The sequence below is a fragment of the Capsicum annuum genome, chromosome 1, assembly GCF_002878395.1.
Source record: "Capsicum annuum cultivar UCD-10X-F1 chromosome 1, UCD10Xv1.1, whole genome shotgun sequence".
NCBI classification, from domain to species: domain Eukaryota; kingdom Viridiplantae; phylum Streptophyta; class Magnoliopsida; order Solanales; family Solanaceae; genus Capsicum; species Capsicum annuum.
In genome coordinates, this window is record NC_061111.1 from 244,430,996 (window position 1) to 244,457,854 (window position 26,859).

At 37.5% G+C, this 26,859-nt stretch overlaps 3 protein-coding genes across 4 annotated transcripts; 2 read left to right on the top strand and 1 right to left on the bottom strand.

Moving 5' to 3' along the window:
- Positions 1–708: 708 nt before the first annotated feature.
- Positions 709–5,611, top strand: LOC107850697 (dolichol-phosphate mannose synthase subunit 2). 2 transcript variants are annotated; one of them, XM_016695404.2, is made up of 3 exons: positions 709–811; positions 4,832–4,944; positions 5,170–5,611. In XM_016695404.2, exons 2-3 carry the CDS (start codon positions 4,855–4,857, stop codon positions 5,320–5,322), a joined length of 243 nt encoding a protein of 80 aa, XP_016550890.1. In that variant the 5' UTR covers positions 709–811; positions 4,832–4,854; the 3' UTR covers positions 5,323–5,611. The 2 variants fall into 2 exon arrangements, with proteins under 2 accessions (XP_016550890.1, XP_016550894.1); XM_016695408.2 differs by having other exon boundaries at positions 716–811; positions 4,848–4,944.
- Positions 5,612–5,890: 279 nt separating this feature from the next.
- LOC107863090 lies at positions 5,891–11,312 on the bottom strand. The gene is made up of 3 exons (XM_047401066.1): positions 8,522–11,312; positions 6,707–6,902; positions 5,891–6,409 (listed from the first exon to the last, which is right to left on the bottom strand). The coding sequence occupies exons 1-3, from the start codon at positions 10,648–10,650 to the stop codon at positions 6,068–6,070; spliced, it is 2,667 nt and encodes an 888-aa protein (XP_047257022.1). The 5' UTR covers positions 10,651–11,312; the 3' UTR covers positions 5,891–6,067.
- A 1,617-nt stretch (positions 11,313–12,929) lies between these two features.
- Positions 12,930–23,315, top strand: LOC107851985. The gene is made up of 13 exons (XM_047401072.1): positions 12,930–13,086; positions 16,333–16,394; positions 17,643–17,711; positions 18,463–18,538; positions 18,661–18,731; positions 19,307–19,408; positions 19,596–19,685; positions 20,100–20,174; positions 20,422–20,454; positions 20,684–20,761; positions 21,478–21,519; positions 22,182–22,297; positions 23,074–23,315. The coding sequence occupies exons 1-13, from the start codon at positions 13,032–13,034 to the stop codon at positions 23,093–23,095; spliced, it is 891 nt and encodes a 296-aa protein (XP_047257028.1). The 5' UTR covers positions 12,930–13,031; the 3' UTR covers positions 23,096–23,315.
- Positions 23,316–26,859: the final 3,544 nt, after the last annotated feature.

The following is a 26,859-nucleotide window of genomic DNA, read 5'->3' on the forward strand; positions in this document are numbered from 1 at the left end:
AGCATTGGTTCAATAATGTTAAGACAAAAAACAAAGATATAGAAGTAAAGCCACACATAAGTACTTTACAATCGCGAATAACAACATCAAAATAAGAATTCCTGACGTACGCAGGATTTTCTCAAAACTCGTTTAATCAAAAAATTATCAATCTCCTCAATAATTTGTATCGATGTAAAATGTTGGTTTAGCCAACTTAGAGCTTTTCGAACACCCAAAGCCTCGACGATAAGTGAGTCATGTGGCCTGTATAATCGACTAGAGTGGTTTTCGATGAAGAATTTACGTAAAGCACGAACTAATACGCCGACTAGATTGATTGAATATATTATTTATAATATTTCGAAATTCAAACAGAGTATTTTTTTAAATTTGAATGACATGTTGTTTCATTCATAATGTTCAAACGGAACATAAAAGGCTGTTTTATATTTATCTTTTTCTCATCATTATTTAAGGATATTCTCATCATAAGTCGGTGATCTATCAAAAATAATTTTTTTACTTCATCTGAGGTAGTGGTATGAACTGTACAATAAACTGCCAAAACAAAATTCTTCAAGACAGCAGTTTAGAAGTGGTTATTTTTTAAAACTAAACTGCCAAATGTGACTATTAGTGAAACTTTCCTCTCTTTTGGTACCCTTCACTCAATTTTGGCCCATATAAACTTTAGCCCAATATATATATAATGGTCCAATTAAGTATGCAAAATATTGTTGGAGAAAAGAACAAGTAAATTTTCCATGAAAATGTGGATCTTGATGCTCTGAAAGCACAAATTTTCAACACCAAGAACCAAACTTTTAAGGTGATTTATATTCGTTGTTTATATTACTTTTATGGGGTCTCAATATTTTTTGATGAATCACAATCATACGCCAATTTTATTGAGTTTTTAATTGGTTGATTCATAAAAAATCTCCATTTATTTTTTGGGATTTATTTAGTCTTGGTGGATGATTTTAATTGATTCATGTTCCATAATTTTCAAGGGTAGTTGGAATTAATATAAAATGTTAGTTGTCCCGTGGAATTAGTTGAGGTGCGCGTAAGCTGACATAGACAACACGGTTATTTTTTAAAAAAGAAGAAGAAGAATTCATATAAAATGAGCTTAAACAAAAATTAGGAGTTAAATGAATATTTATTATCTCAGGAAGATATGTTTTTTGTTGAAAAGAATTTGGATTCAAGAAGAAAGATGACTTTTTTATGACAATGATTATTAGTTGAGTGCCTTGGAGTAACTGGTAAAGTTGCTGGCATGTGACCAGGAGATCACGGGTTCAAGCCTTCAAAACAACCTATCGTTGCGTACGATGCATCCTTGTGGTGGGCCCTTCTCCGGACCCTTGCATATAGCGGGAGCTTTAGTGCACCGGGCTGTTCTTTTAGTTGAGTGACCATCTGAGAAATTAGCTCCAGAAGTGGGGATTCATATAGCCGATCACAACTTGTTTGGGACTGAGGCTTAGTTTGTCGATGGAATTTTCGAAGGGGGTTATCAGTTTTGAGATCAATCAGGACCTTGATGTCAAGGGCTTAGGTGGGGTGGCCTTTTTCTTGTAACTCTAGCCTGTTTTGGTATAAATTTTTTAGCTTTGGGATCAGTATAGCTGACCATAACTTGTTTGTCGACTGAGGTTTAGCTTGTAATTGGAATTCAAAGGGGCTTAGCACTTTTAGATCAATCCTGACCCTGGGGCTTAGGTGGGGTGGCTTTTTCTTGTAACTCTAGCCGTTTCTGGTATAAAGTTTTTAGCTTTGGGATTTATATAGCTGATTTCGTGGTGTTTCGGTGATGTCTATGATTTCGACTAGATAGTTCATAGTGTCACCTTGTGGGTGTCTTGTTTCTTTTATTACCTAGCAGTGTGTTATCCCATTTTGTTGTGTGCTTTTATTTTTTTTGTTTGTTATACTGTTATCTGTCCTGAGCCAGGGTATATCAGAAACTACTTCATCTCTACTTCATCTGAGGTAGTGGTATGGACTGCTGCGTACACTTTACCCTCACCAGACCCCACTTTGTGGGAATACACTGGGTATGTTGTTGTTGTTGGATTTATATAGCTGATCACAACATGTTTACGACTGAGGCGTAGTTCATTGTTGGAATTCAAAGGGGATTATCAGTTTCGAGATCTATCCTGACTGGGATTCTAAAGGTTTCGGTGGTGGCTTTTTTTCGTAACTCTAGCATTTTCTGGTATGAAGTTTTTAGCTGTGGGATTCAAATCATGCCTAAAGGTTCTTGTTGTACGAGCCTTGTTGGAAGTTCAATGATAACCTTAAAGTGGGGAAGAAAAAAACTTATCTGGTAACTGTTCTGGAGATGAGTTGGGAAATGTTTTGAGAGTTTTTAGAGGGTGTTTGGAGAAGTTCAGTGATAACACGATATACCGAGACAACTTTACTGTGACTTATTATTTCTGAATAGCAATTCTTAGAAACTTTTACTAAGAGGTTAAATATATTGGTCATCGAAATGGATAAACCTATTTTTCTAGTGGAGCTTGCTTAGAAATTGAGAGATGCGGATGATCTTTTTTTTTTCTTTTTGCGATCAACTAATTTGTGGTTAAAGGTGTTTATCTGTCGTTTGTGTAAGTGATGAACAGTTTTATCTTTTCCATGTTTTTTTTTTTCTAACAATTAGCTCACTATGCATTCGTAACACGAGAACTTATGATTCTGTTTCATTTTAGTTTTCTCTTTTTACTAAAGAAATGGAATCATACTGCTCAACTGAAGATTGTTAAACATGTCTTTTGAGTCGAGATAAGGTCTGCATACATCCTACCCTTGCCAGATCCCGCCAAATCTCACTTGTGGGATTACACTGGTATGTTCTTGTTGTTTAGAAGATTGGTAATTTAAGATGAAACGGATGGTAAAATTAGAGGCTAATTAGGATGGGCTTGCTTACTCGTCTGAAGGGTATGTTATACTCTTTGAATGGATGGGACCATGTCGGTCCTTTAAGAATTGGTGTTCCTTCCTGCTAAGTTTCTCCGACTCTCCAAAAATGTTGCTGCACCCTTGTCGGGTTCTTCAAAAATACCCTAGTTTTGGAGGATCCAACACGCACCCGCCGACATTTTGGAAGAGTCCGAGCAACATAGCTTTTTTGTATTGAATACTATGGAGGGGCTCCGCAGCTGTGGTAGGTACGTTCCAAGATTGGATTAACTTCACCTCAGCTTTAACATGTCTAAGTATTAGCTCTTCAAATGGTCTAGTTTTCACCATTATAGCTTAGTTTTCAACCCCTTTCAACAGAGTAATTTCACTAGTGACTAGGGGGTTTAAGATTTAACTCGTTTGCTATTAGGAAATTAGTGTCTATTGATGGTTCCTGAGCCGGGGGTCTATCGGAAACAACCTCTCTACTTCATCTGTGGTAGTGGTATGGACTGTGTACACTTTGTAACCCCCTGCGACCCCACTTTGTGGGAACACGCTGGGTATGTTGTTGTAGTAGTATCTATTGATGGTTGGATGGACTAGTGATTCGGTTCCCAGAAAAATACTTTTCGTATTCTCCAACTTGACTAACTTAAGCATTTTATAAAATTTTATTCTCCTGTGCTGTCTGCTTTCTGGGAGGACATAACTTCTCTTTCTTCCCAAACACGGACCCTTGCAAAATCAGTTTTCTTAGATCTGAGATATAGGTTGAACTCAAATAGGAAAACTCGTGTCAGTTTATAATATTCTGTCCTTACAACAAAACAACAACAACTACCATGATACGATTTTTGGTCCTCTGATTATTTGGTTTGGCAGCAATGTTGGCGATTTGGGCATGAGAAATGACCGACGCCTTTTCCATGATAAGATAATTTGTTAATACATGCTATATCAATATCATGGCTCCTTCCGCGCTTTTTCCTTCTAATATGATCTACCATGTACTTTCAATGCAGAAGGGAGATAAATGCCAGACTTTGGTCTTTGTTATGTTCCGATTTTTTGTACCTTGCTTTTTTGGAAAAATTGTTCTATTAGGCGTGTTCATGCAATAACTATATCTAACACTCCTGATATTAAATATGTGTTTTGAGGCTCTTATATTAGATGGAGTTTTCAGTCTCTATTTATAGTTGGAAGATCTTGAATGTTATGGTCTTACTACATCGACGTGTCCTGTTTGTTAATATTCGATTGTTCAATGAAAATCTATTAAGACACCGGTATTTAGTTTTTCTGGCATCATTTTTATCGACAGTTACTAACCTGGTCAGTTATAGTTGTTTTCTTCATTTTTATTAGCTTTGTCTTTCTTGGGCTGTGCGCCGTAGTTAAAAGCATCGTTATCGACATCTTGACAAGAAGTTATATCAGTTTGTGGTCAGGATAGTGCTAAGAAACGAGTTCATTGAGACTTGAGGGAATGCTCATGTAGCTTTCCGAAGTTTTGCTTGGCAAGACCTATCGATGAATGATTGGTTACATATTGAATGTAACTTGTTCCTTCACAATGGTCACATGTTGGAAGATATGTACTAAACTACACACATTTTGCTTTCGCTTCATTTGTCTTGTTATATTGCTGTTGTTACTGTCTGTTATTACTGCTTCTTTTTCATCTCTACTTGCACCGAGGGTCTATCGTAAACAGCCTCTCTACCATCATGGTTAGGGGTAAGGTCTGTGCATACATTACCCTCCCATGACCCCACCTCCAATCTCTTTTTGTCTTCTTTCCTTTTAGTTCCATGAACCTTGTATGGTACCGGCAACCTGCGACCAGGCCAGAAATTTTGTTTTAACCTTCTTCTAGTTAGGTATATAAGTTCTGAACTAAAACATTCTTCTTTTACAGGTGACGCAAATAGAAGAGTCTCGATGGAGTTAGCAGACAGAGCTGTTGGGCTGCTTTTAACACTGACTAGTTTGTCCATTTTCACATATTACACCTTCTGGGTTATCATTCTGGTAAGCTCGTATTCTCGTCCATTCCATTCCATTATGTATTGACCTTCCATGTAGCTCGGACTCTTCAAAAATGTCGCCATGTGCATGTATGATCCTTCAAAAACAGTACATTTTTGAAGGAGCTGACAATGGGAAACATTATTCGAGAGTCCGAGCAACATAGTCCAACCTTTGCAACCTAAGTTTTATCTGGGGATTGATATATATGATGTTTTGTCCTTTCAGCCTCTTGTTGACAGCGATCATTTCGTGCACAAGTATTTTCTACCACAAGAATACGCGATTCTCATTCCTGTATATGCTGCAATGGCACTCATCTGCTTCTTGAGCGTGTTTGTTGGATACGTCATGCTCAAATCCAAGAAGAAGAAGGCATGATGTGACTGCGGCAAGTCCATTTTTTGCTCTATCGAGTTCATGATAATTGATAATCCTTACCTTTTTAACTCTCCTCATTTTGACAGCCCGAGTCGTAGTTCCATTGATTTTTCGATATTCTTGAGTTATACTACAATTTGGAACCTCTAGGATATGTTTTTTAGTTGTCAGTAGTAACTACATACAACACTAAACAAAAATGGTTGATTTATTTTCTTGTTATTAACTTGGAGGTGTGTAAAAGACTTTGATCAATGATAGTTTTACAAAACAAGTCTTTTGGTCTCGATCACCACCGTTGTATATCAATTTATGCAGACCTTACCTCTATTTCGTGGAGATAGAGAGGCAGCAAATGGAAATATAAAGGTAGAAAAAAATCAGATGTTTTATGATTTCTTACGACACTTCTTGAAGATTTCCTTTTTTCATTCCATAGCGCCTCTCCTATAAGAGGGGGCTTGCTTTCTTCACCCCCTACATACCTCGGGACTTCGCAAATTTGACCTCAAGAGAAGGCAGAGTGACATAAGTTTTACCAATGATTGGATACAAACAACACCAAAACTTCAAAATAACATCAAATGTTCTTAATTATCCAATTTACGTACAACAACGTATCTCATATAGTGCGGTCTGGAGAGTGTAGAGGAGGGTACACAAAATATGTATCTCTCTTTCCAGATAATGTGTGGTATACTTCATATCTATATCATACATATGAAAGTCCTAGGACCTCCTATTATTATACTAACCGGGATAGGACCTTGCTACCGATCTCTAGAAAAGAACTCTCTTCCTTAACGAGAACAAAAAGCCCACCATCTCCTCTGGAGATCCGAAGATCCTTGTCAAGGTATGTCGTAATAAGCCAAGATTTTGTCCACTCACCTGGAATTGGAAACTTGACAGTAGGCAGACCAAAAATAGTTTGGGTTATACCTGCCGCGGCATTTTCTAGAGAACCTAGAGATTGCTGTAAAGGTAACAAACTTATGTTTTGGCCTAAGATATCCATGTTTCCTGGAAGAAGTTTTGACATAATCTCCGGTGGCTTAAGTGTCAATGTCCCTTCTTTGAATCCAACCTGAAAAGGCAAGTACTGGTTGATCATGTTATCTCTTTGCATATAAAAAAAGGGCGGCCCGGTCGGTGCACTAAAGCTACCGCTATGCGCGGTGTCCGGGGAAGGGCCCACCACAAGGGTGTATTGTACGCAGCCTTACCTTGCATTTCTGCCAGAGGCTGTTTCTAAGGCTTGAACTCGTGACCTCCTGGTCACATGGAAGCAACTTTACCAGTTACTCCAAGGCTTCCCTTCTCTCTTTGCATATGATATACTATAAGAAACACACTAAAGAAAACTGTAGTATATCTAAGGTACCTGTATTCTTGATGGACTTTGAACTTCAAATGCAGCAGTTGCACTGAAAGACAAGGCGGCAACAGGACTTGATACTGTAGTTGAGTTTTCTATGGTCAGGCTGCGTGTACTGATCGCTTGGCTGATCTTTTCGACCTTCAATAAAGGAATCGTGCCCACGGCCAGAAGAGGTAACAGCTCAGAAAATGCCGTAAACCTGATACATCAGGAAGCAATATAACGATGAGTTTGTGCATGTTAATGTCCTCTTTTAGTATCTCCAGTATTTACTTCTTTCTGCAGAATCGAAAGGGTTACATGTACGACAACAACAACAACATACCCAGTGTATTCCCACAAAGTGGGGGGGTCTGGGGAGGGTAACATGTACGCTCTACATACCACTACCTCAGACGAAGTAGAGAGGCTGTTTCCGATATAGGCCCCCGATTCAGGACAGATAACCGTATAACCAACAAACAAACAGAAATCATAAAAGCGCACAACAAAAATGGGATAACACACCACTAGATAATAATGAAAACAAGGCGCCCACAAGGTAATCCTATAAACTATCAATTCAAAATCAAAGACAACACCGAAACACCACGAACAAGTAACTATAGACATAGATACAAACAAAAGCACTCGTACCTAGGACAACCTCCTACCCACTAACCTTCTACCCTAATCCGCATTCTCTACACCTTCCTATCAAGAGTCGTGTCTTTCATAAGCTGTAACTGCTCCATATCATGTCTAATCACCTCCCTCCAATATTTCTTCGGCCTACCTCTACTCGCCTAAAACTATCCATAGCCAGCCTCTCACAACTCTGAACTGGAGCATCCGCCAAGACATGCTGCTCCAAATTGCAGTTAATACCAAAAAGTTTGCAATTATATCAGAGTATCCTCAAATCAATAAGCCAAGATCTTCTAATCAAAGCCAAGTCAAAATCAAAAAGCATGGAGTATTCCGTTTTAAATTGAATATCAGCAGTTCCAACTGGACCATCCCAAACATAACTAACTTATGTCGCAAAATGCAAGTTATTTCTACGCGCACAAAAAGCATAGGAGTAACGCGTTGGCCTCAACTCCTGCCTACGAATTATTCTATGCTCCTATCGGAATAGCATAGCTGCATTCTGGAGTTCATAGAAGAGATATGTTATGCTAAGAAATCTCAGATAAGAAAAGGTAATACACTTGATCATTTGCAGTTTACCCTTGTACAAACGATTTAACCAGTGGAATCGACTACTCAAAGCAACTTATTGCGTTCCCATCCCTTTGTTTCAAGCTCTCGCGATGAATGTTGATGTTGACAAAAAGCACAAGTCATACAGTTTTAACCAGAAAATCAGATTGAGCCAACAAATAAAACTAGTATGTGCACTCAAAATACCAAGACCAGAGCTACTTTCACTAAAACAAAGAGGAGCTTGGTAAGAAAATGAAAGAATCTTAATGCATAACAGCAACAATAACAACACACCCAGTGTTGTGATACTAAAGTTGGGATCTAGGGAGGGTAGAATGTATGCAGACCTTACCCCTTCCCCGTGAAGGTAAAGAGGTTGTTTCTGAACAACCTCGACCTCTTAATGCATTAACAACATCAGGGTAAATGATCTGTGAGCTGTAGCCTTATGTAGTTAAGTGACTATCTAGGCATATTAATCATTCAATCAGCTTACTTCTTAGTTCTTAGTTCTAAAGTAGTTGGGATCGTCTATATGAATTCTCTTTTTACTCAACTCAAATCGGACAAATTTCATTCTACCGCGGGCATATAAGCTATTGAAAAGCGAAATGTGAAACCGGAACTCACACTAAAATCCAGTTCCCATCGAGCAACTCAGGCGATTCAACTGGATTTGGCGTTGGATTTGCTGCCTCCAACTGAGCAACCAGCTCCAGAGCCTCAGCTCGAACCTCAGATGAAGCCTTGAGCCCGAAATCTGTCCCATAAACCGTATCAATTAAGCTTCTTTTCAGCTCTGCAACTCTCTCCTCTTGCACAACAACTGCAGTCAATCTGCCCATTAGCTCGGTAACACCCAATTCATCTACAACCTTCAGAGGATCAGAATCCAGTAAACTCGTCACCAGTTGGAGCTCTGGCTCCAATTTCTCACCCAACTCATCAACAAACGATGTGGCCTTATTAACTGAAACAACCTCATTTTTAACTCGATCAATGTCTTCGCCCACTAGCTTCCCTAGCTTAGTTAGGGAAGACAACGGGGCAATGTGGCTGTGGGTCAGGTTGGGTTTGGCCTTCTTAGCTTCGAACCTTTCATCTTTGTCCTCCGGAGAGTCAGAATCCGGTAAACTCACTACCGGTTCGGGCTCCAGCTCCAACTTCTCGCCCAACTCATCAACAAACGATGTTGCTTTATTTATTGAAACAACCTCATTTTTAACCCGATCAATGTCTTCACCCACTAGCTTTCCTAGCTTAGTTAGGGATGGCAACGGTGCAATGTGGGTGTGGGTCGGATCGGTTTTGGCCTGCTTAGCTCCGACCCTTTCATCTTTGTCCTCCAGAGGGTCAGAATCCGATAAACTCACTACCGGTTCGGGCTCCAGCTCCAACTTCTCACCCAACTCATCAACAAACGAAGTCGTTTTCTTACTAGAAACTCCCTCATTTTTAACCTCATCAGTCTTGTTGCCCATGAGCTTTCCTAGCTTAGTTAGGGATGGCAACGGTGCAATGTGGGTGTGGGTTGAGTCGGTTTTGGCCTGCTTAGCTTCGACCCTTTCATCTTTGTCCTCCAGAGGGTCTGAATCCGGTAGACTCACTATCGGTTTGGGCTCCAGCTTCAACTTCTCACCCAACTCATCAACAAACGAAGTAGTTTCATTACTAGAAACTCCCTCATTTTTAACATGATCAGTCCTGTCGCCCACTATCTTTCCTAGCTTAGCTAAGGATGTCAATGGGGCAATGCGGATGTGGGTCGGGTCGGGTTTGGCCTGCTTAGCTCGGATCCGTTCATCTTCATCCTTCGGAGGATCAGAATCCGGTAAACTCTCTACCTGTAGGGGCTCCGGCTCCGAGTTCTCACCCTGTTCATCAGCAAACGACCTCGTTTCATTACTAGAAACAACCTCATTTTTTATCCGATCAATGTTTCCCCCCGCTATCTTTCCTAACTTAGGCAATTGAACTAAGGATGGCAACGGGACGAGGCGCGTATGGATGCGGGTCGGGTCGGGTTTAGCTCCGACCCGTTCACCTTTAACTTCCTGAGTATCAGAATCCAGTAAACTCTCCTTCTTCTTCTCGCTCCCCTCATCCTCAACCTTCACTACCTCAGGTTCAGGCTCGGGCTTCGACTTCCAAACTTTAACCCGATCAGTTGTTTTGCTCATTACCTTGTGTATTTTAGCTCCGATCCATTCGTCTTCATCAATAGGAGGATCCGAATCAGATACCGTCTTTTCGGGTCGGAGCTCCGGACCCGACTTCTCGCCCCATTCATCTTCAATCCCTGAAGAGTTGTTGGTACCCCATTCGTCTATATCAATAGGAGGATCCGAATCCGATAACTTAGTAACGGGTCGAAGCTCCGGCTCCGATTTCTCACCCCATTCATCAACAAATGAGATCAATTTATCATCAGAATTACCTTTGTTCCCTTCAGATTTATTGCTTTGATGTTTTGGTATGAAAAAATCTAGAGGATCATTGAAGGGTGAAAACGATGAACGAATTGAAAATTGTGAAAGCTTTCTATATCTAGCTGACGGTCTTTCGAAAACAGTCCTTCTACCTCCACGACCCAGTGGTAAAGTTATCCTCTCCGAGCCCCACTTATGAAATTTCACTGAATATGTTGTTGTTGACATTGACAATTGCGAAAGCTTTCTATACCCAGCTGACGGTATTCCGGAAATAGCTTCTCCACCTCCACAAGACATACCTCTACAAGACAGTGACAACGTTTGCATGCACTTTATTCTCTCCGGATCCCACTAATGGAATTTCTCTGAGTATGTTATTATTGACATTGAAAATTGTGAAAACTTTTTATACAGTCGTTTGGAAACCGTCTTTCTACCTCCACAAAGCAGCGGTGACGTCTCTCCGGGCCCCACTTATGAAATTTCACGAGTATGTTGTTGTTGACATTGAAAATTGTGAAAAACAGTCTGTATACCTCCACGAGCTAGTGGTAAAATCTGCGTATGCACTGTACTCTCTCGACGTACTCTACTTGTGTGATCTCACTGAATACGTTGTTGTTGAACCTCCACGAGCTAGTGGTAAGATCTGCGTATGCACTGTACGCTCTGTACGGTCTCTACTTGTGTGATCTCACTGAATACGCTGTTGTTGTTGTTGAATTAGAAGGAAGAAATCAATTGGAGGAGTGGGATTTACAGTTGGAAAATGAGAGAATGTAAGGGTACAATAGACATTTACTTCTTCTTCCGACAGCTTTTTAGAGCTGGTGAATATAGAGATTCCGGCACCGGTGGTGGTGGTCATCGGTGGAGATGCCGCCGGAGACGACAGTTGGTGGTGGTTATTCTCTTGTTGAAGGAGGCGTTGACTTCATGATTTGTGATTAAAGTTTATGTTAAAAAGAAATAATCTCCCTTACAAAAGAACAATAAATTAAAATACTATTGGCAATTTATTTCTAAATTTAAGAAATATAATACTATTTTCGTTCAAAAATAAATAAATTATTGAATTATTTTTCAATGTTCAGAATAAATGAAATATTTATTCTTTAAAAATACATGTTAATTTTTTTTTTTTGAGGTTTTAAGTAATTTATATTTTCTAATAGAGTTATTTAAAAACAATTAAAAGGATAATAGTAAAAAGGAACCTATTTTTTTCTTATGACATACTCCAATAATTTAATTATTTTGAAATGAAGATAATACTTTCTCTATTTTAAAATAGTGAGTACTCCTTTCATCCTAATATCGACGTTCTTTACCTAAATTCAAGCATGGAATGAAGTATAATAAATTAAAAAGTTTCACTTTGAAGATATCTAACCATAAAACCAAAATACTACTAAAAAAAAAATATTTTTTTCCCTCCCCGCCCCACCCCAGCCCGTCCCCACCTCCACATCCCAGCCTCTCCTTTTTTTTCTCCATCCTTTTTAATTTAAAAATAATTTTAAAAATTTAAAAATAATAAATTTTTTAAAAAAATTCCACCCCATCCCCTTGCCACCCCATCAAGCCCCACCCACTCCTCTCCCTTAGCCCTCCACCCCACCCCATCCCACCCAGCCCCACATAACCCCTCCCCCTTTCCCAGCCCCTCACCCTACCCAGCCCATCCCCATCCCACCCAGCCTCACGCAACCCTTTCCCCAACCTCTCACCTCACCCAACCCCCTTCCTTTAGCCCTCCACCCCATCCAACCCCTTCCCCAACCCCTCAGCACCTCCCCACAATTAATTTAAATTAAATATTTTAAATATGTAAATCATATTTAAATTAATTAATTATTTAAGTAATTTTTTTTAAATTAGGTAAGAATTTTAAATTTGATAGATTAATTAATTTAAATAAATTAATTTGTTAAGAATTTTAATTAATTAATATTTTACTAATATAAATTTAAAATTTAAATTAATTAATTAAATTAATTTTAATGTAATACTTTTTTCATTATTTTTTATTTTAAAAATGATTATTCAAATTTTTAAAATTTTAAAAGCATGATTATTCAAATTTTTCTACAATTTATAATTTTTTCTTATTTAATTAAATTAATTTTAATATTTTAAAAAATTAAAAATTAATGTAATACTTTTTTTTTTTAAATGATGTAGCAGACATAACTGACGCGGCAGACGTGGCAGAGAATATGTTATACTCACTAAAAAAGATTTAAAATATTATTTTTTAATAGATTCAAGGGTCCAGATGATAAACTTGTAAGTAAAAGTGTCCAACTTACAAAATCAACATCATTTTGCCTTTCATATTCTTTTAAATTTTTCCAAAACTCAAAATAAAATAAAAAAGAAGTTACTATTTATAATCAACCAACCAATTACCAATCGAGACGAAAAAGGAAAGAAGTAAAAACTCTAACGTGCCCTTCGGTTGACGTGGTTGAATTTGCACTACAATTGGCGACTCGATACAAATCTCAAAAGGGCAAAATCGTCATTAAACAAAAAATTCCCCAATACACCCCCATACTACGTCGTTTTTACATCACTGCTATAAATACCCAGCTAGCTTCCATTCTTCACTTAGCAAATTTTTCAAACGCCGATTTCGCTCGCCGGAGACCCAAAAAAAAGTAAAAAATAAATCGGGATTTTTGTTGATCGAACTTTCACCGGACATGGCTATGCACGCCGGAGTAGGTTTAACTAAGATCGTGTTCATCGTTGGAGCAGGTAAATACACTTAATTTATCCACTAGTGTTGTTGTAAATTTTGTGTTTTTGTTGATAATTGTGGTGTTCGAGTTAGCTTGTGCGTACCTCGACTAATTTCCATGTGATACGTGCTAGGATAGATGGGAAGAAATCAACAAGTGTTTTTTAGTCTCTGCTGGGATTTGAGTTGGAATATGTTTTATTGATAACCTTGACTAATTCCACGGGATACATTCTAGGATAGATGGGAAGAAATCACCTAGTGTTTTTTAGTCTCTGCTGGGATTCGAGTTGGAATATGTTTTATTGATAACCTTGACTAATTCCATGGGATACATTCTAGGATTGATGGGAAGAAATCACCTAGTGTTTTTTAGTCTCTGCGGGGATTTGAGTTGTAATATTTTTTATTGATAATTGTGGTGTCTGGGCCAGCTTGTGCGCACCATGACTAATTCCATGAGATACGTGTTAGGATAGATGGGAAGAAATTATCTAGTGTTTTTTTAGTGTATGGAATTCTAGTTTGTAATATTTTTTAATTGATTATTGTGATGTCTGGGCCAGTTTGCGTGCACCTCGACTAATTTCATGGATACGTCACATCTCCCACCAGCAACAACTATATTGTGGTAGTCTAGGCTAGCTGCTTGTGTTAGCGCTTTATCATCAAGGCTAGGATAGATGAAAGAAATCACCTAGTGTTTTTTAGTCTCTGTTGGGATTTGAGTTGTAATATTTTTTATTGGTGTCTGGTCCATCTTGCGTGCACCTCAACTAATTCCATGGGATACGTGACACCTTGTACTAGCAACAACTACCAATAGATATCAGGTAGCTCTATCCGTCAAGGCTAGGATAGATGGAAAGAAATCACCTAGTGTTTTTTAGTCTCTTTTGAGTTGTATGTTTTATTGATGACTATATTATCTAGGCCAGCTTGCATGCACCTCGACTAATTCCATGGGATACGTGACACCTCCCACCAGCAGCAACTAGTAATCGATATCAGGTAGCTCTATCCATCAAGGCTAGTATAGATGGAAGAAATCACCTAGCGTTTTTTAATCTCTTTTAGGATTTGAGTTGTAATATTTTTTTATTGATAATTGTGGTGTCTGGCCCAGCTTGTGCGCACCTCGACTAATTTTATGGGATACATGACACCTCACCCCAGCAATAGCAATAGATATCAGGTAGCTCTATCCATCAAGGCTAGGGTAGATGGGACGGGAAGAAATCACCTAGTGGTTTTTAGTCTCTGTTGGGATTTGAATCCGAGATCTCATAGTTCTCATTTGCTATGCACCTCGACTAATTCCACGGGATACATGCCACCTCATAGGCTCCTATCAGGTACTGGCTAACTATATCAATAAGGCTAGGAGAGATGGGAAGAAATCACCTAGTGTATTTTAGTATCAGTTGGGAGTTGAACATGAGATATCAGTTCTCATCCACTAGTTTGTTGTAATATTTTGTTTTGATAACCGTATTGTCCTGGCTAGCTCGCGCTCAGATCAACTAATTCCATGGGGTACGAGCCAATTCCCACCCGCAACAGGCAACTCTATCAAGGGTAGTATATATGGGAAAAATTCACCTAGTGTGTTTTTAGTCTCAGTTGGGATTTGACCCTGAGATCTCATAGTGCTCCATTTCATAGTTCTCACCCACTAGTGCTGGAATTTTTTGTTTTGATAGCCATGTTGTTTGGGCGCTTGCGCGCACGTCGACTAATTTCACGTGATATATATGCCATCTTGACTACTTCCATGTGTGATAGCAAGAGTTAACTACGTGCCTCGACTAATTCCAGAGATACGTGCCACCTCCCATCAACAACGGGTACTAGGTAACTTTATTCACTAAGTCTACGATAGATGAGAAGAAATTGCCTAGTGTATTTTAGTCTTTGCCAGGATTTGAACCCGTGACCTCATAGTTCTCATCGACTAGTGTGTTGTGATTTTTGTTTTGATAAACGTGGTGTTCGAGCCTTCGGGTTTCCAACTCTACCATTTTGACAAATCCCAAACGGTTATACAAACTCATCCAAAACTTTAAAATATAATTCTAATCATAATTAAGAAAGTTGAGGTTCAAGATGTTACAATAACATCACCCAAACTTGACACAATTTATTTAGTGCAGATCAAACTGCTTTTGGTCCTAATTACCCTCCTGAACTTGATAGTTTGATAGCCTTGAATCGCTAAATGATAATGTGGAAAAGAACGTGAATGACCTCTCTTTTAGGTGTCAATCAATTCCATAATCACTTGACATCTCCCACCATCATGACTAGGATAGATGGGAAGAAATCACCTAGTGTTTTTTAGTCTCCGTCGGGATTTGAACCTGAGATCTCATGGTTCTCACCCACTAGTGTGTTGTAATTTTATTTTTTTTGGATAATCGTGGTGTCTTGGCCATCTTGCGTGTACCTTAACTAGTTCCAAGGATACCTGACACCTCCCACCATCAAGGCTAGGATAGATGGAAAGAAATGACCTAGTGTATTACAGCCTCCGCTGGGATTTAAATTTGAGATCTCATAGTTCTCATCCACTAGTGTGTTGTAATTTTATTTTTTTTGATAATCGTGGTGTCCAATCAGCTTGCGCACCTCAACTAATTTCACGAGATATGTGCCACCTCCCACCAATAACTATCCACCAAGGCTAAAATAGATGGGAAAAAAATCATCTAGTGTTTTTTAGTCTCTGCTGGGATTTGAACCTGAGACCTCATAGTTCTCATCCACTAAAGTGTTGTAATTTCTTTTTGATAATCGTGGTGTTCGAGCCATCTTGCACACACCTCGACTAGTTCCACGGGATACTTTCCACCTCCCACAAGCAACATATAGCAGGTAACTCCATCCACCAAGGTTAGGATAGATGGGAATAAATGCCTAGTATTTTTTAGTATCCCCTAGAATTTGAACCTGAGACCTCATGTTCCATCGACTAGTGTGTTGTAATTTTTCTTGATATTCATGGTTGTTCGAGCCACCTTGCACACACCTTGACTAATTCCACGGGATGTGTTATCTCCAACCAACAATTTGCTAATAGATAATTCGGTCTATCAAAGCTAGGATAGATAGGAAAAAATCACCTACGATTTCTTAGTCTCCTTAAGGATATGAACCTGAGACCTCATAGGTCTCACCCACTAGTGCGTTGTATTTATTTATTTATTTTGTGATTGATTTTGGTGAATTTTGCAGTTTGATCTGATATTTGTGTGTCTATGTAGGGTATACTGGTACTTTGCTATTCAAAAATGGTAAATTATCTGATGTGATAGGCGAGCTTCAGGTACTTATTCAATCTAGTTCTTTTATTGCTCAAGTTAGCCTCGATTTGGTTTGTGATTTTTGAATTGTGTTATAGAGATTGTATGATTGTATGTCTATGTGTTATAGTGTGTTGGTTTCAATGAGTTGAAACCGGGGGATTGCTCAGGCAATAAGGATCCTTCACCTCCAACTCTAAGGTTTTCTTATTGCCCAAGTTAGCTTCTTTGCTTTGTGTTTTTTGGATTATGTTGTAGAGACTGTACAATTATATCCTTCTGTGTATGTTATTTATCTGTTGTTGTATCTTCAATGGGCTAGAATCCGAGGGGTTGATTTTACATAGGCGAAATCTAGGTTTTCTAGAATCCGGATGCACTACTGAAGAAGGAGAAAAAATGCATTAAGTGGAAATAGATCATTAAGTTTTTTTGTAGCATGGGTGCTAGCAGGTAATATTAGATCAATTTTAGAAAATATATGAATAAAATATCTTGTTTTGTGGAAAGACCATGCGTTCACGTGCCCCATAAGTCGCACATAAATTCGCCCCTGCTTGTTGAGATGGTAAGCACTCTGTGCCTCCAATCCTAAGGTTGTTGGTTCAAGTCACCAGGGGAGCAAAAACGGTGGTAGCTCTTAGGGAGGGGTGAAACAGAAGAAGCTAGAGTCTGGTAATATAAGTTGAAATCTTAACTGCCAAGAGGCATGATGATTTAGTCGCATAATGGATTAATTTGGACTCCATTAATTCCAATCTTGAAATATATGGTTGCGTTTACAAAAGTTATTCAGTATGTGTTTGAAAGTTAGAGGTGACATAGTCTTATGTGCTACTTTATGAACAATAATACAATAATCAACTAGATTTTTCATTGGAATCACTAATGCTAGGGGGGTTAAAATGCTTGAAGCGTATAGTGATTTAATTTCTGTTCCATTAATTCCCATCTTAAAATAGATGGTTTGAATAGGAGTTAAAAAAAAAAAAAGACTAAATGAAGCAATCATGAGAAGTATAGTATGCTTGTGAAACTTAGCAGTGCCACAGTAAACTACTGATTATGAGCTACTTTATGAACAAAAACTGCAACGATCAAATAAATTTTGAAGGCTGTTTTGCACATTATGGTGCTGCTATAATAAAGGTATGAGGAGTCTTGTTATAAATTGTAACAAGCATGGAATCTATTTGTCAATTTATAAACCATTTCTCAAGTTTTGTTCACACGTGTCGAGCTTAAACATTTCTTTCCAATGTTTCTGGCAGAATTTGGTCAAAAGTTATGAAAAAACAGGGGAATCGGATGGTGGAGATTCAGATGTCATTGCTGCACAGGTACTCAGATAATAATAGCTTAAGTTATGAGAGCTTAATCTTGTTGTTAAGATTATGGTATTAGACATTAATATGCTTTTTGGATTATCAATCGAGCTGTGATCTGTTTTACCTATCAATTAGAATTAACCATCCTAGCATACATTCTCATTTCTATATTTCAAGTTTTGTTTCAGTAGAATGACACGAGCGCTTCGTGATGCAGTTTCTATGATAACATTTAAATTAGCCATAATTTGGTTATAGTCTGCGTTTCTTCCTACCATCATTGTTTAAATGTAGTTTTAGTGTTTTACAAGTGATCTTTCCAAATTGATTCGTGAGTGTCGTTTGCTTATCTTCTTTGGGGAGGAGGCAATTAGATCTGTTGTCTACTTTTGGGCTGACAGTATCTAGATATTGTTTCTTAGTAATGAGATATAGTTTTGTAATTTGTTATGGTGTTCTGGCTTTAAGTACAGATAAATTTACCATAAAAATGTAAAATCTGCTGAAGAGAAATACCATTGTTTGAGATCCATGATTTATTGGTCGATAAACTATAAGCTAGTGGTGAGTGGTAGGATGATTATTATCCCAATGCCGTTCTTTCTTTTGCCTGTCCCGTGGGTCTTTTACTGCCGTGTATGGACGAGATTTGAAGACCATGGTGAATCATCTTTACCAAAATTAGATGAGAAGTTTTCCGTATTGCACATGTAAGAAAAAGGTTACAATGGGACTTCAATTGATTCCTTTATTTCCTTTGTAGGTTCGTAGGTTGGCAATGGAGGTTCGACAGTTGGCTTCGGCACGATCAATTACTGTTCTAAATGGAGGTTCTAGTGGTATGTTCAACCATTCTTTCAGTGATGCCTTCTCATGCTAGATTTTCAATGGCTTTGCCTTTTGACTTGGCAGAAGTTGCTTTTTATTAGATGGTGTTCCTGAATCCCATTTTCCACGGCAGGTAACTGGACATCTCTGGTAATGCCAGCTGCTGCAGCGGGTGCCTTAGGTTATGGATACATGTGGTGGAAGGTGAAATAACCCTTAGATTCCTTATTTATTGATACTACATCTCAAAGGAGATTGCCACTAGCCTGAAGATTACTAAAAGGACGCTTTGACAATTTAACACATTGAAATGCAAGATATAATTAGACTTCCTAAGTGAAAGATTCAGTTATATTTACTTATCAAAAAAGAAATAAATTAAGAGAACGATAGAATTAGAGAAAATGTAAAACATCAATTTCTGGGTATTGCTTTTGATTCTTTTGGAGTGATTTCTTTAAGGGCCAGCTGGCCCAGGGTTCAACAATTTATTTTTGGCAAAAGTAGAAAGGGTTCAAGAAAATTGGATTTGATTTTGATAAATGCTTATTAGTTGGGGCTGAGGGAGTGATATGCTTGTTTCTGTATGTATTAAATCAATTGGAGTCAGACTTATCGTAGACAAGAATCATTCCAGAAAGAAGTAAGCGAATAAAAGATAGAGAGTTAAGGGAAAGACACTGTGTCTAACTTTTAATATTTCATGTGATACTTGCCTGCTCTCGTGGTCTCTAATTTCATTCCATTATCTTCACCTTTTTCTCTCGTAATACCTGCAGGGTTTGTCATTCTCTGATCTTATGTATGTAACAAAAAAGAATATGGCAACTGCTGTTTCAAATCTGACAAAACATCTGGAGAATGTCTCAGAGGCTCTTGCTGTGAGTTTACACCTGAGCTTTCTTCTTTAGTTCTTTCTCTGCAATCTTCGCACATGGTAGCCTTGCCATGCATTAAGTTATAAGTTGCGCCTTTTCAATTCTTACTTACAGTTCTTCTTCTGCTGTTTATTGTATAATGGCTTGTTAATTCCATCATTTCTTATGTTCTGTTTTGTCCTTTGATCAGGCTACAAAGAGGCACTTAACACAGCGAATTGAGAACGTGGATGGGAAATTGGATGAGCAAATGGAGATGTCAAAACTAATAAGGAATGAGGTATGTAGATCTACTCCACCTCTGTTGTTTTCCTGGATTGTTTGTGAGACTAGTTATCTGTTTCATGGAACTCCATTATTTTCGTTTTATGTTTCTCTAGCCTTGAATAAATCTACCAAGCCATCTGCTTTATGCTTGATCTTGTAAATCCCCTTGCAAGTCGAGAGTGAGATTACAGGAAAAGCCATCTGATGGAAAACAACTTTCACGTTCGGTTTAGTGGAAATGTCAGATTCCTGCCTCCCAGTATTGATGACCACGAGAGAATCATATTTCTAGTTTTTCCTTGTCAAAGTTAAAATCACGGAACAAAATTGTAATGAAAAGTATGGAGTTGGTACCAGTAAGAAAAGGAAAAAAGAAAAGAACAGATAATGGAGTTGTTATAATCGAGTTTTCCTTGTTCTGGAGCAGGTTAATGATGTGCATGGTGATCTGTCCCAGATTGGTTTTGATTTGGATCAATTAAATAGGATGGTTTCTGGTCTGGTAAGTGTGATTTTAAGGCTTTTCTGTTTGTATTTGTCAAAGAATATTTCAAGGCTTTTCTTTATGTGGAGTACAAGCTTTTCTTAGGGGAGGAAAGGCAGTGAAAAGTAACCCTGGTTTTATCTGTCATCTTGGTCACTCTGCCTGTCTATATAAACATATATTTACATATCTATTACGTAATAATATATGTTACCTACTGTTATGTCCACTGATCCTTTTGCGTCAACTGTATCTGGAATTGTAGGATGGCAAGTTACTTTCCTTGGAAGGCAAGCAGGTAATTTGAAAAATATGTCATTTCAGCTACTAGCGAAATTCTATTTATTATTATAAATAGCCAAAATATATGCTATAAATTCTATTAATTATTATGATAAATAGGCAAAAAAAAAAAAGGAAAAGAAAGAAGGTTTAATGTGCGGTTTCTGGAGCTAGTAGCAATGCCTATTTGCCAAGGTTGATCATAGATATTCAGTACTAAGTATTGCACTTACTGTTGATAACAGGACCTTGCAAATGCCGGTGTTATGTATCTGTGCAGTATTGTCAATGGCAAAAGGGTGAAGATGCCTGAGACACTGCAGGTTCGTATATTTGTTAGTCGGAGTAACTTTTTCTGTTAAAATGATGTTTAACGCATCGTTATGCTTGCACAGATTGATTTATGCTTCTAATTCTCTCCCTGCATCAGAATGCTCGAGGGTAGTTAGTATCCTTATTCTAAAAGAATTCCTTCACCAACTTTAACATTTTTCAAGTGAAATGCATTTCCAAACACAATTCCACATTTTTTCAACTTAACTTCAGATGTCACCTTTTTTTTCTTCCAAACATCTCTCAGTTCATGTCCACACAACCTACTTTGATTGTTCAACTTGAATTATAGGATTTTCTTGAAGTTCTTTTTGTATTAGAAGCATGGAGAGAAGAATCTCTTGGGACATATATACTATGATCCAAAGACCACGTAATTGCATAACAAATTTGCCTTTTATGTTTTTCGATTTTGGTCCTGGAGTGAAAGTGAGATGGAAAATTTTACTCAGCAATTTTACTTCCCCCCGGGGAGAGTTCTTATAAATTCGCGAAAGTTGAATCAGCATGTTTTGATAATGAGATAATTTTATGCAAAAGCATCGGAGATATTTTATGCAAAAATTTCTGCGTAGTTCAATTCCTAGGTATCTCATACTCTATGAGCCTACTTTCCTTCTCCCTATTTAGGCTATGACATTTGGATTGTTTAGGATTACTGATGCTGGCTATCAATTTCTTTTTTAATCATAACTTCCTGCTGCAGGAACAACTTAAAATTGTGGGCAACTCTACACCTGCTCTGATGGTACTTCAACTAACTTAAATATTGCTGGATGTATTTTTCCTATTTTTTTTCTTGGCATTTACCTTTTTCGTGTTGTTGGTGTGAGCTTGTGTTCATATTCAATTTTCATGAAAGTTAAATGGTATTTGTCTTTTATTCAGAGAAATGAATCCATCAAGGGATGTTTCTTACAAATGAAAAATTCAAAAACTGTTTGAAATTTATCGAAACTTTAACAATTTATGAAAAATACTCGTTCCCAATTTGTTCAATGCATGGACTAATTCTGAATGCTGGTGCCCATGTTGATGTCTCGTATATGTGTGAATCCAAGAACGTACCTTTAATTGGAATAGACTCTGCAGCATAAGGCTATTACATTCTCTACAACAACAGATTGTTTTGTTTAGGAAACACATTCTAATATGTGCCTTCCATAATTTTTTTCGGTAGAAATAATAAGTTTTGCAATTTTGAGGCAGTGTGGATATGGTTGAACCTTTATGATTTCAGATTGAAAAGGATTGGCTGCTGCTGTCATAGTTTATTTTTGTAGTGTTACTGCTCATTCTCCGTCTATTAGCATGCCGTGGTTTATATTTCTTTTCATTTCATATCGTTTCAGTGAACATCAATAACATTTGTAATGTCACTTGCATTTGACTTCACTAATCTTGGTATAGGGCCTTAAAGAACTTGCCGACTCCTTACCGGAAGTAAACAGCAACAGATTTATTACAGATGGCATTACTCAAGATGGTATTGATAAATTGAATGAGCCACCTAGACCCCTCCTGAGGTATTCTTTCTTCAGTTTTAGAATTCTTTCCTAAGTTTTTAGCTCCCCATCCCTCCATTCTCCTTTTTATCATCGTTTTTGCCCTATCACATTTGTTCCTTAAGCTGAGGGTCTATCGGAAACAACCTCTCTACCTTTGAGGGTAGGGGTAAGGTCTGCGTGCGCTCTGCCCTCCCGAGAGTCGAGACCCTAGTTTATGGGAGTACACTTGGTATTTATTTATTTATTTCGGTCACATTTTCTTTTCACAAAATTTCACCTGGAGAATTGGAATTCACCTTTCTATTGTGGGGCAGTGGCGGATCAGAGTAATAGCGTACAGGTTCATGGGAACAAGTAACTTTTGTCAAGATATCTATAAAAATTTGACTATTGTCCAATTAAATATCATATATTAATTTGAGGTCATGGGGAAGGGAGCCTTGAAGTAACTGATAAAGTTATTTGCCATTGACCATGAGGTCATGGGTTCAAGCCTTGAAAACAGTCTCTGGCAGAAATGCATGGTAAGATTGTATACAATACACCCTTGTGGTGGGGCCCTTCCCTGGACCCCATGCATAACGGAGCCCTTCCCCGGACCCTATGCATAACGGAAGCTTTAGTGCACCGAGCTGCCTTTTAATTAATTTGAGGTCACTTTAGGAACCCATAAACTTCAAATTCTAAATCCGTCTTTAGAGTGGGTGGAGTTATATAGGTCAAGACGCTTAAGGTATCCTCTACCGTAGAATAACCATCCATCTAATCAATTGTTTCCTTCGTGGATTTCACAGGACGGCCTCTACCAAGTGTTGATTAAAGGAAGTATGAAAATTCTCGTTTTGTTATTTTATTTTTTGGTGTTTACGACAGCACCACACCACCATGAGTGGAACTGGGGTGGATGTGATTTTTGTAATTAATCGCAGTCACTTGGATTGCTTTTCTGGGTTATAATATAAACCTTTCCTAAGATTTGTACAATCTGAAATAAGTACATGCAAGTGAATGGAAGAATACTACAGTTTTACGTTCATTTTCACTATTTAAATATCTGATCTTAGCTTGAGCTTTGGTCTATTAGAGATAGTCTCTCTACCTCCCGAGGTGGGGGTAAGGTCTGCGTCCACTCTACCCTCTCCAAACCTTACTTGTGGAATGACATTGGGTATGTTGTTTTACTCATTGTATCTCTCCTCTTATGATGGTGGTGGATTGAATGTTTGTCATATTTTACCGTCGTTGCTTCTTAGTGTCATGGAGGTGATCTTTTATGTTGAATGTTGCTTCTCCTTAAAGGTGGAGCGTTGGAGTAACCGGTAAAGTTGATGCTATGTGACCAAGAGGTCACGGGTTCAATCCTTGGAAACAACCTCTAGCACAAATGCATACAGTACACCCTTGTGGTGGGGTTCTTTTCCGGACCATGCGCATAGCGGGAACTTTTAATGCACCCTTGGAGTAACAAGTAAAGTTGTTGTCATGTGACCAAGAGATTACGGGTTCAAGCCTTGAAAACAAAATCTTGCAGAAATGCAAGGTAAGTTTGCGTACAATACGCCCTTGTGGTGGGGCTCTTCCTTGGACCCTGTCATGCGTAGGAGCTTTACTACATCGGGCTGCCCTTTAACGTTGCTTCTCCTTCGTGTCGTCGAGGTGAGTTTCCTTCCGTTCTGCTTATATGAGCTCACCAACTAGCGTTAACGTTGAGGACAAAGTGTTCGATTAAATACTATTTTCGTTCCTTAAACTCCGCGTCATGTCAATGTCACATGAGTTGTGCCATAGAGAAAATCAAAAGAAAATATTGCCAAGCAAATAGAATGGATCCCAACATTTAAAGCAAAAGAGATTATGGTATTGCTTCAAACAATGCTTGGGGTAGCTTCAAGCAATAGTAACATAATTGCCTATAAAGAATTTCTTTTTCCTCCCCTATCCTTTAATCCATTTAACTAAAAAAGAAACAAATATTCTTTCGAATTACAACGCCAGAGGGGTTGCTTGGATGGTAAATAACCTCTACCTCCAACCTTAAGATTGAGAAATGAGACACAAATTTGCTTTTTGGGTCTATGTTTCGATAGCGGGTAATGTTGGGGATCGAATGAATAAGTTGGATCGAGTTTGAACGGATTAAAAATGAGTTAGATGAAAACGGATACGTAATCGAGTTCCTCTGGGTGAATATAATAGTTCTATTCTTGAATTTCCCATTCAAAGCCCAATAACACTTTACATTTTATTTTGGGCTTCTATCAAACACCAACAAATGCAAGAACAACGACATAAAGTGTAATACCACAAGATGGTAGAATGTACGTAGGCCGTACCACTAGCTTAGAGGTAGAAAGACTCTCTCCGATAGACCATCAGCTCAAAATAACAACGAATGCGAGAACAACAACATAAAATGTAATTCCACAAACTGGTAGAATGTATGCAGGCCATACCGGCAGCTTAGAAGTAGAAAGACTGTCTCCGATAGACCATCAACTCAAAACAACAATGAATGCAAGAACGACATACAGTGTAATCTCACAAAATGGAAGAAGGTACGCAGGTCATACCGCCAGCTTAGAGGTAGAAAGACTCTCTCCGATAGACCATCAGCTAAAAATAACAACGAATGTAAGAACAACAACATAAAATGTAATTCCACAAACTGGTAGAATGTAGGTAGGCCATACCGCTAGCTTAGAAGTAGAAAGACTGTCTCCGATTGACCATCAACTCAAAACAACAACAAATTCAAGAACAACAACATAAAGTGTAATCCCACAAATTGCTACAGTAGAGATAGAAAGACTGTCTCCATTAGATCATCAACTCAAAACAACAACGAATGCAAGAACAACAACATATATATATATATATATGTAGTACTAACTAACCATGAATAAGTGAGTGAATATACTTTACGTGCAAACATATATTATGCACCAATTATTTTTTTTATATGGACATGCCGATGATTCTTTTTTCGTTTACAATGTAATTTATAATTATATGGTCGTAGTATATTCATACTCTTTTTAATTTATCATTTCTCTCCCAAGTTTTATTTTAGAGTAAAGCATCTAGTACCCTCCTGAACTATGACTAAATTTGCTATGATACACTTCAATTTTACATGGGTCCTATTACCCCTGAATTCAATTTTAGCGCATTTTTGTCACTCTTTTTAGCTGACATGACACCTTTAACATGTGTCCCATTTTTATGTAATGAATGTGTCATGTCAGCACAAAAGGGTGACAAAAATACGCTAAAATTAAGTTCAAGGGTAATAGGACCCCTGAAAAGTTGGAGTGACGTGTCGTAGCAATTTTGGCCATAATTCGAGGGGTATTGAATGTTTATCTTTTTATTTTATTTTTATGACTAAGCATTTTTAACGCAAGAAAATTCAAAATTATAATAGGGTTATTGCTTCATATTGACCACTATTTTGGAAATATTATATTATAGTAGGAATATATGACCATATGAGGGGTGAAAATGATCGTTGCGTATGATGGCGATGATCTCGAATTTAAACTTTGAAAATAAAAATTCTTTTTAAAGTAAAAACGAAATTCACAATATTCATTTGTCTGACTTAAATTTGAATTAGTTGTACCAATAGTATCAAAAACTAAATAGTTAAAAGAAATTGAGGGTAATTAGTTAATGATTTGATATATAGAATCTAATATGTTTAGTTCAGACTTTATATTTGTTTAAAATTTTACTTAATATATGGTATAATAATCTATCTCAGATCAATTAAGAGCCCGTTTGGATAGAATTAAAATCTGGTCGAACCAGCTTTTAATCTCTTTTTTAGCTTTTTAAGGTGTTTGATAAAATTAAAAAGTGCTTAAAAAAAGCTAAAAACTGATGAAAAGAATCAAAAAGTGAGAAGCTGGGAGAATCAAAAAGTGAGAAGCTGGGTACCTCAACTTTTTTGCTTTTTAGATTAAAATTCTTTTAAGTTTGACCAAAACATTTATCTTTTTATCCATTATATTTCCTCCAATTCCAACAATATCTTAAACTTGTAGCCCTTAAATATATTAAAAAAAGAAAAAATTTCTCTTTGCCGCTTTGCTTCATCTCTTCCCTCCAATTTTCTCTTCATCTTTCTTCTTTGTTTTAATCGAATTCATCATTACATCGGAGGTTTGTTAAAAAAATTTATTATAGAATTAAAAAGTATAAATGATTCACCTTATTTATGGTGTTAACAACTTTAAGGATATTTAAGTCATTTTAACAGCAAAAAGGGGCTTGACATCACTTGTTTACCAAACACATCAATAATTTTTTTTTTCAGTTTCAGCACTTCTATCCAAATACTTATCTGCTTAATTTATAAGCACTTATTTTAAACTTTTAATTACTTAAGCAAAAAAATATTTTTTTTAATCCTATCCAAACAAACTCCAAATTATTCTATTCTAAAATTTAGAATTTATAAGCTTAAAATCTCGAATTCTACTAAAAGAGGACTGAGGATATAGAGTTGTGGTCATACACTCAAAACACTAATTATAGAGTATTTTTTATATATCATTGTTGATAACTATGCTAATTAA

Excerpts from the sequence above, each read along its gene's own strand:
- LOC107851985 (XM_047401072.1), top strand. The coding sequence starts at position 13,032 with ATGGCTATGCACGCCGGAGTAGGTTTAACTAAGATCGTGTTCATCGTT. Across the intron at positions 19,686-20,099 it reads CAAAACTAATAAGGAATGAG|GTTAATGATGTGCATGGTGA; the intron begins GTATGTAGATCT and ends GTTCTGGAGCAG. Across the intron at positions 20,175-20,421 it reads ATAGGATGGTTTCTGGTCTG|GATGGCAAGTTACTTTCCTT; the intron begins GTAAGTGTGATT and ends CTGGAATTGTAG.
- LOC107863090 (XM_047401066.1), bottom strand. The coding sequence starts at position 10,650 with ATGCAAACGTTGTCACTGTCTTGTAGAGGTATGTCTTGTGGAGGTGGA. Across the intron at positions 6,903-8,521 it reads GATGGGAACTGGATTTTAGT|GTTTACGGCATTTTCTGAGC; the intron begins GTGAGTTCCGGT and ends CTGATGTATCAG. Across the intron at positions 6,410-6,706 it reads AAAGTCCATCAAGAATACAG|GTTGGATTCAAAGAAGGGAC; the intron begins GTACCTTAGATA and ends TTGCCTTTTCAG.
- LOC107850697 (XM_016695404.2), top strand. The coding sequence starts at position 4,855 with ATGGAGTTAGCAGACAGAGCTGTTGGGCTGCTTTTAACACTGACTAGT. Across the intron at positions 4,945-5,169 it reads CCTTCTGGGTTATCATTCTG|CCTCTTGTTGACAGCGATCA; the intron begins GTAAGCTCGTAT and ends TTGTCCTTTCAG.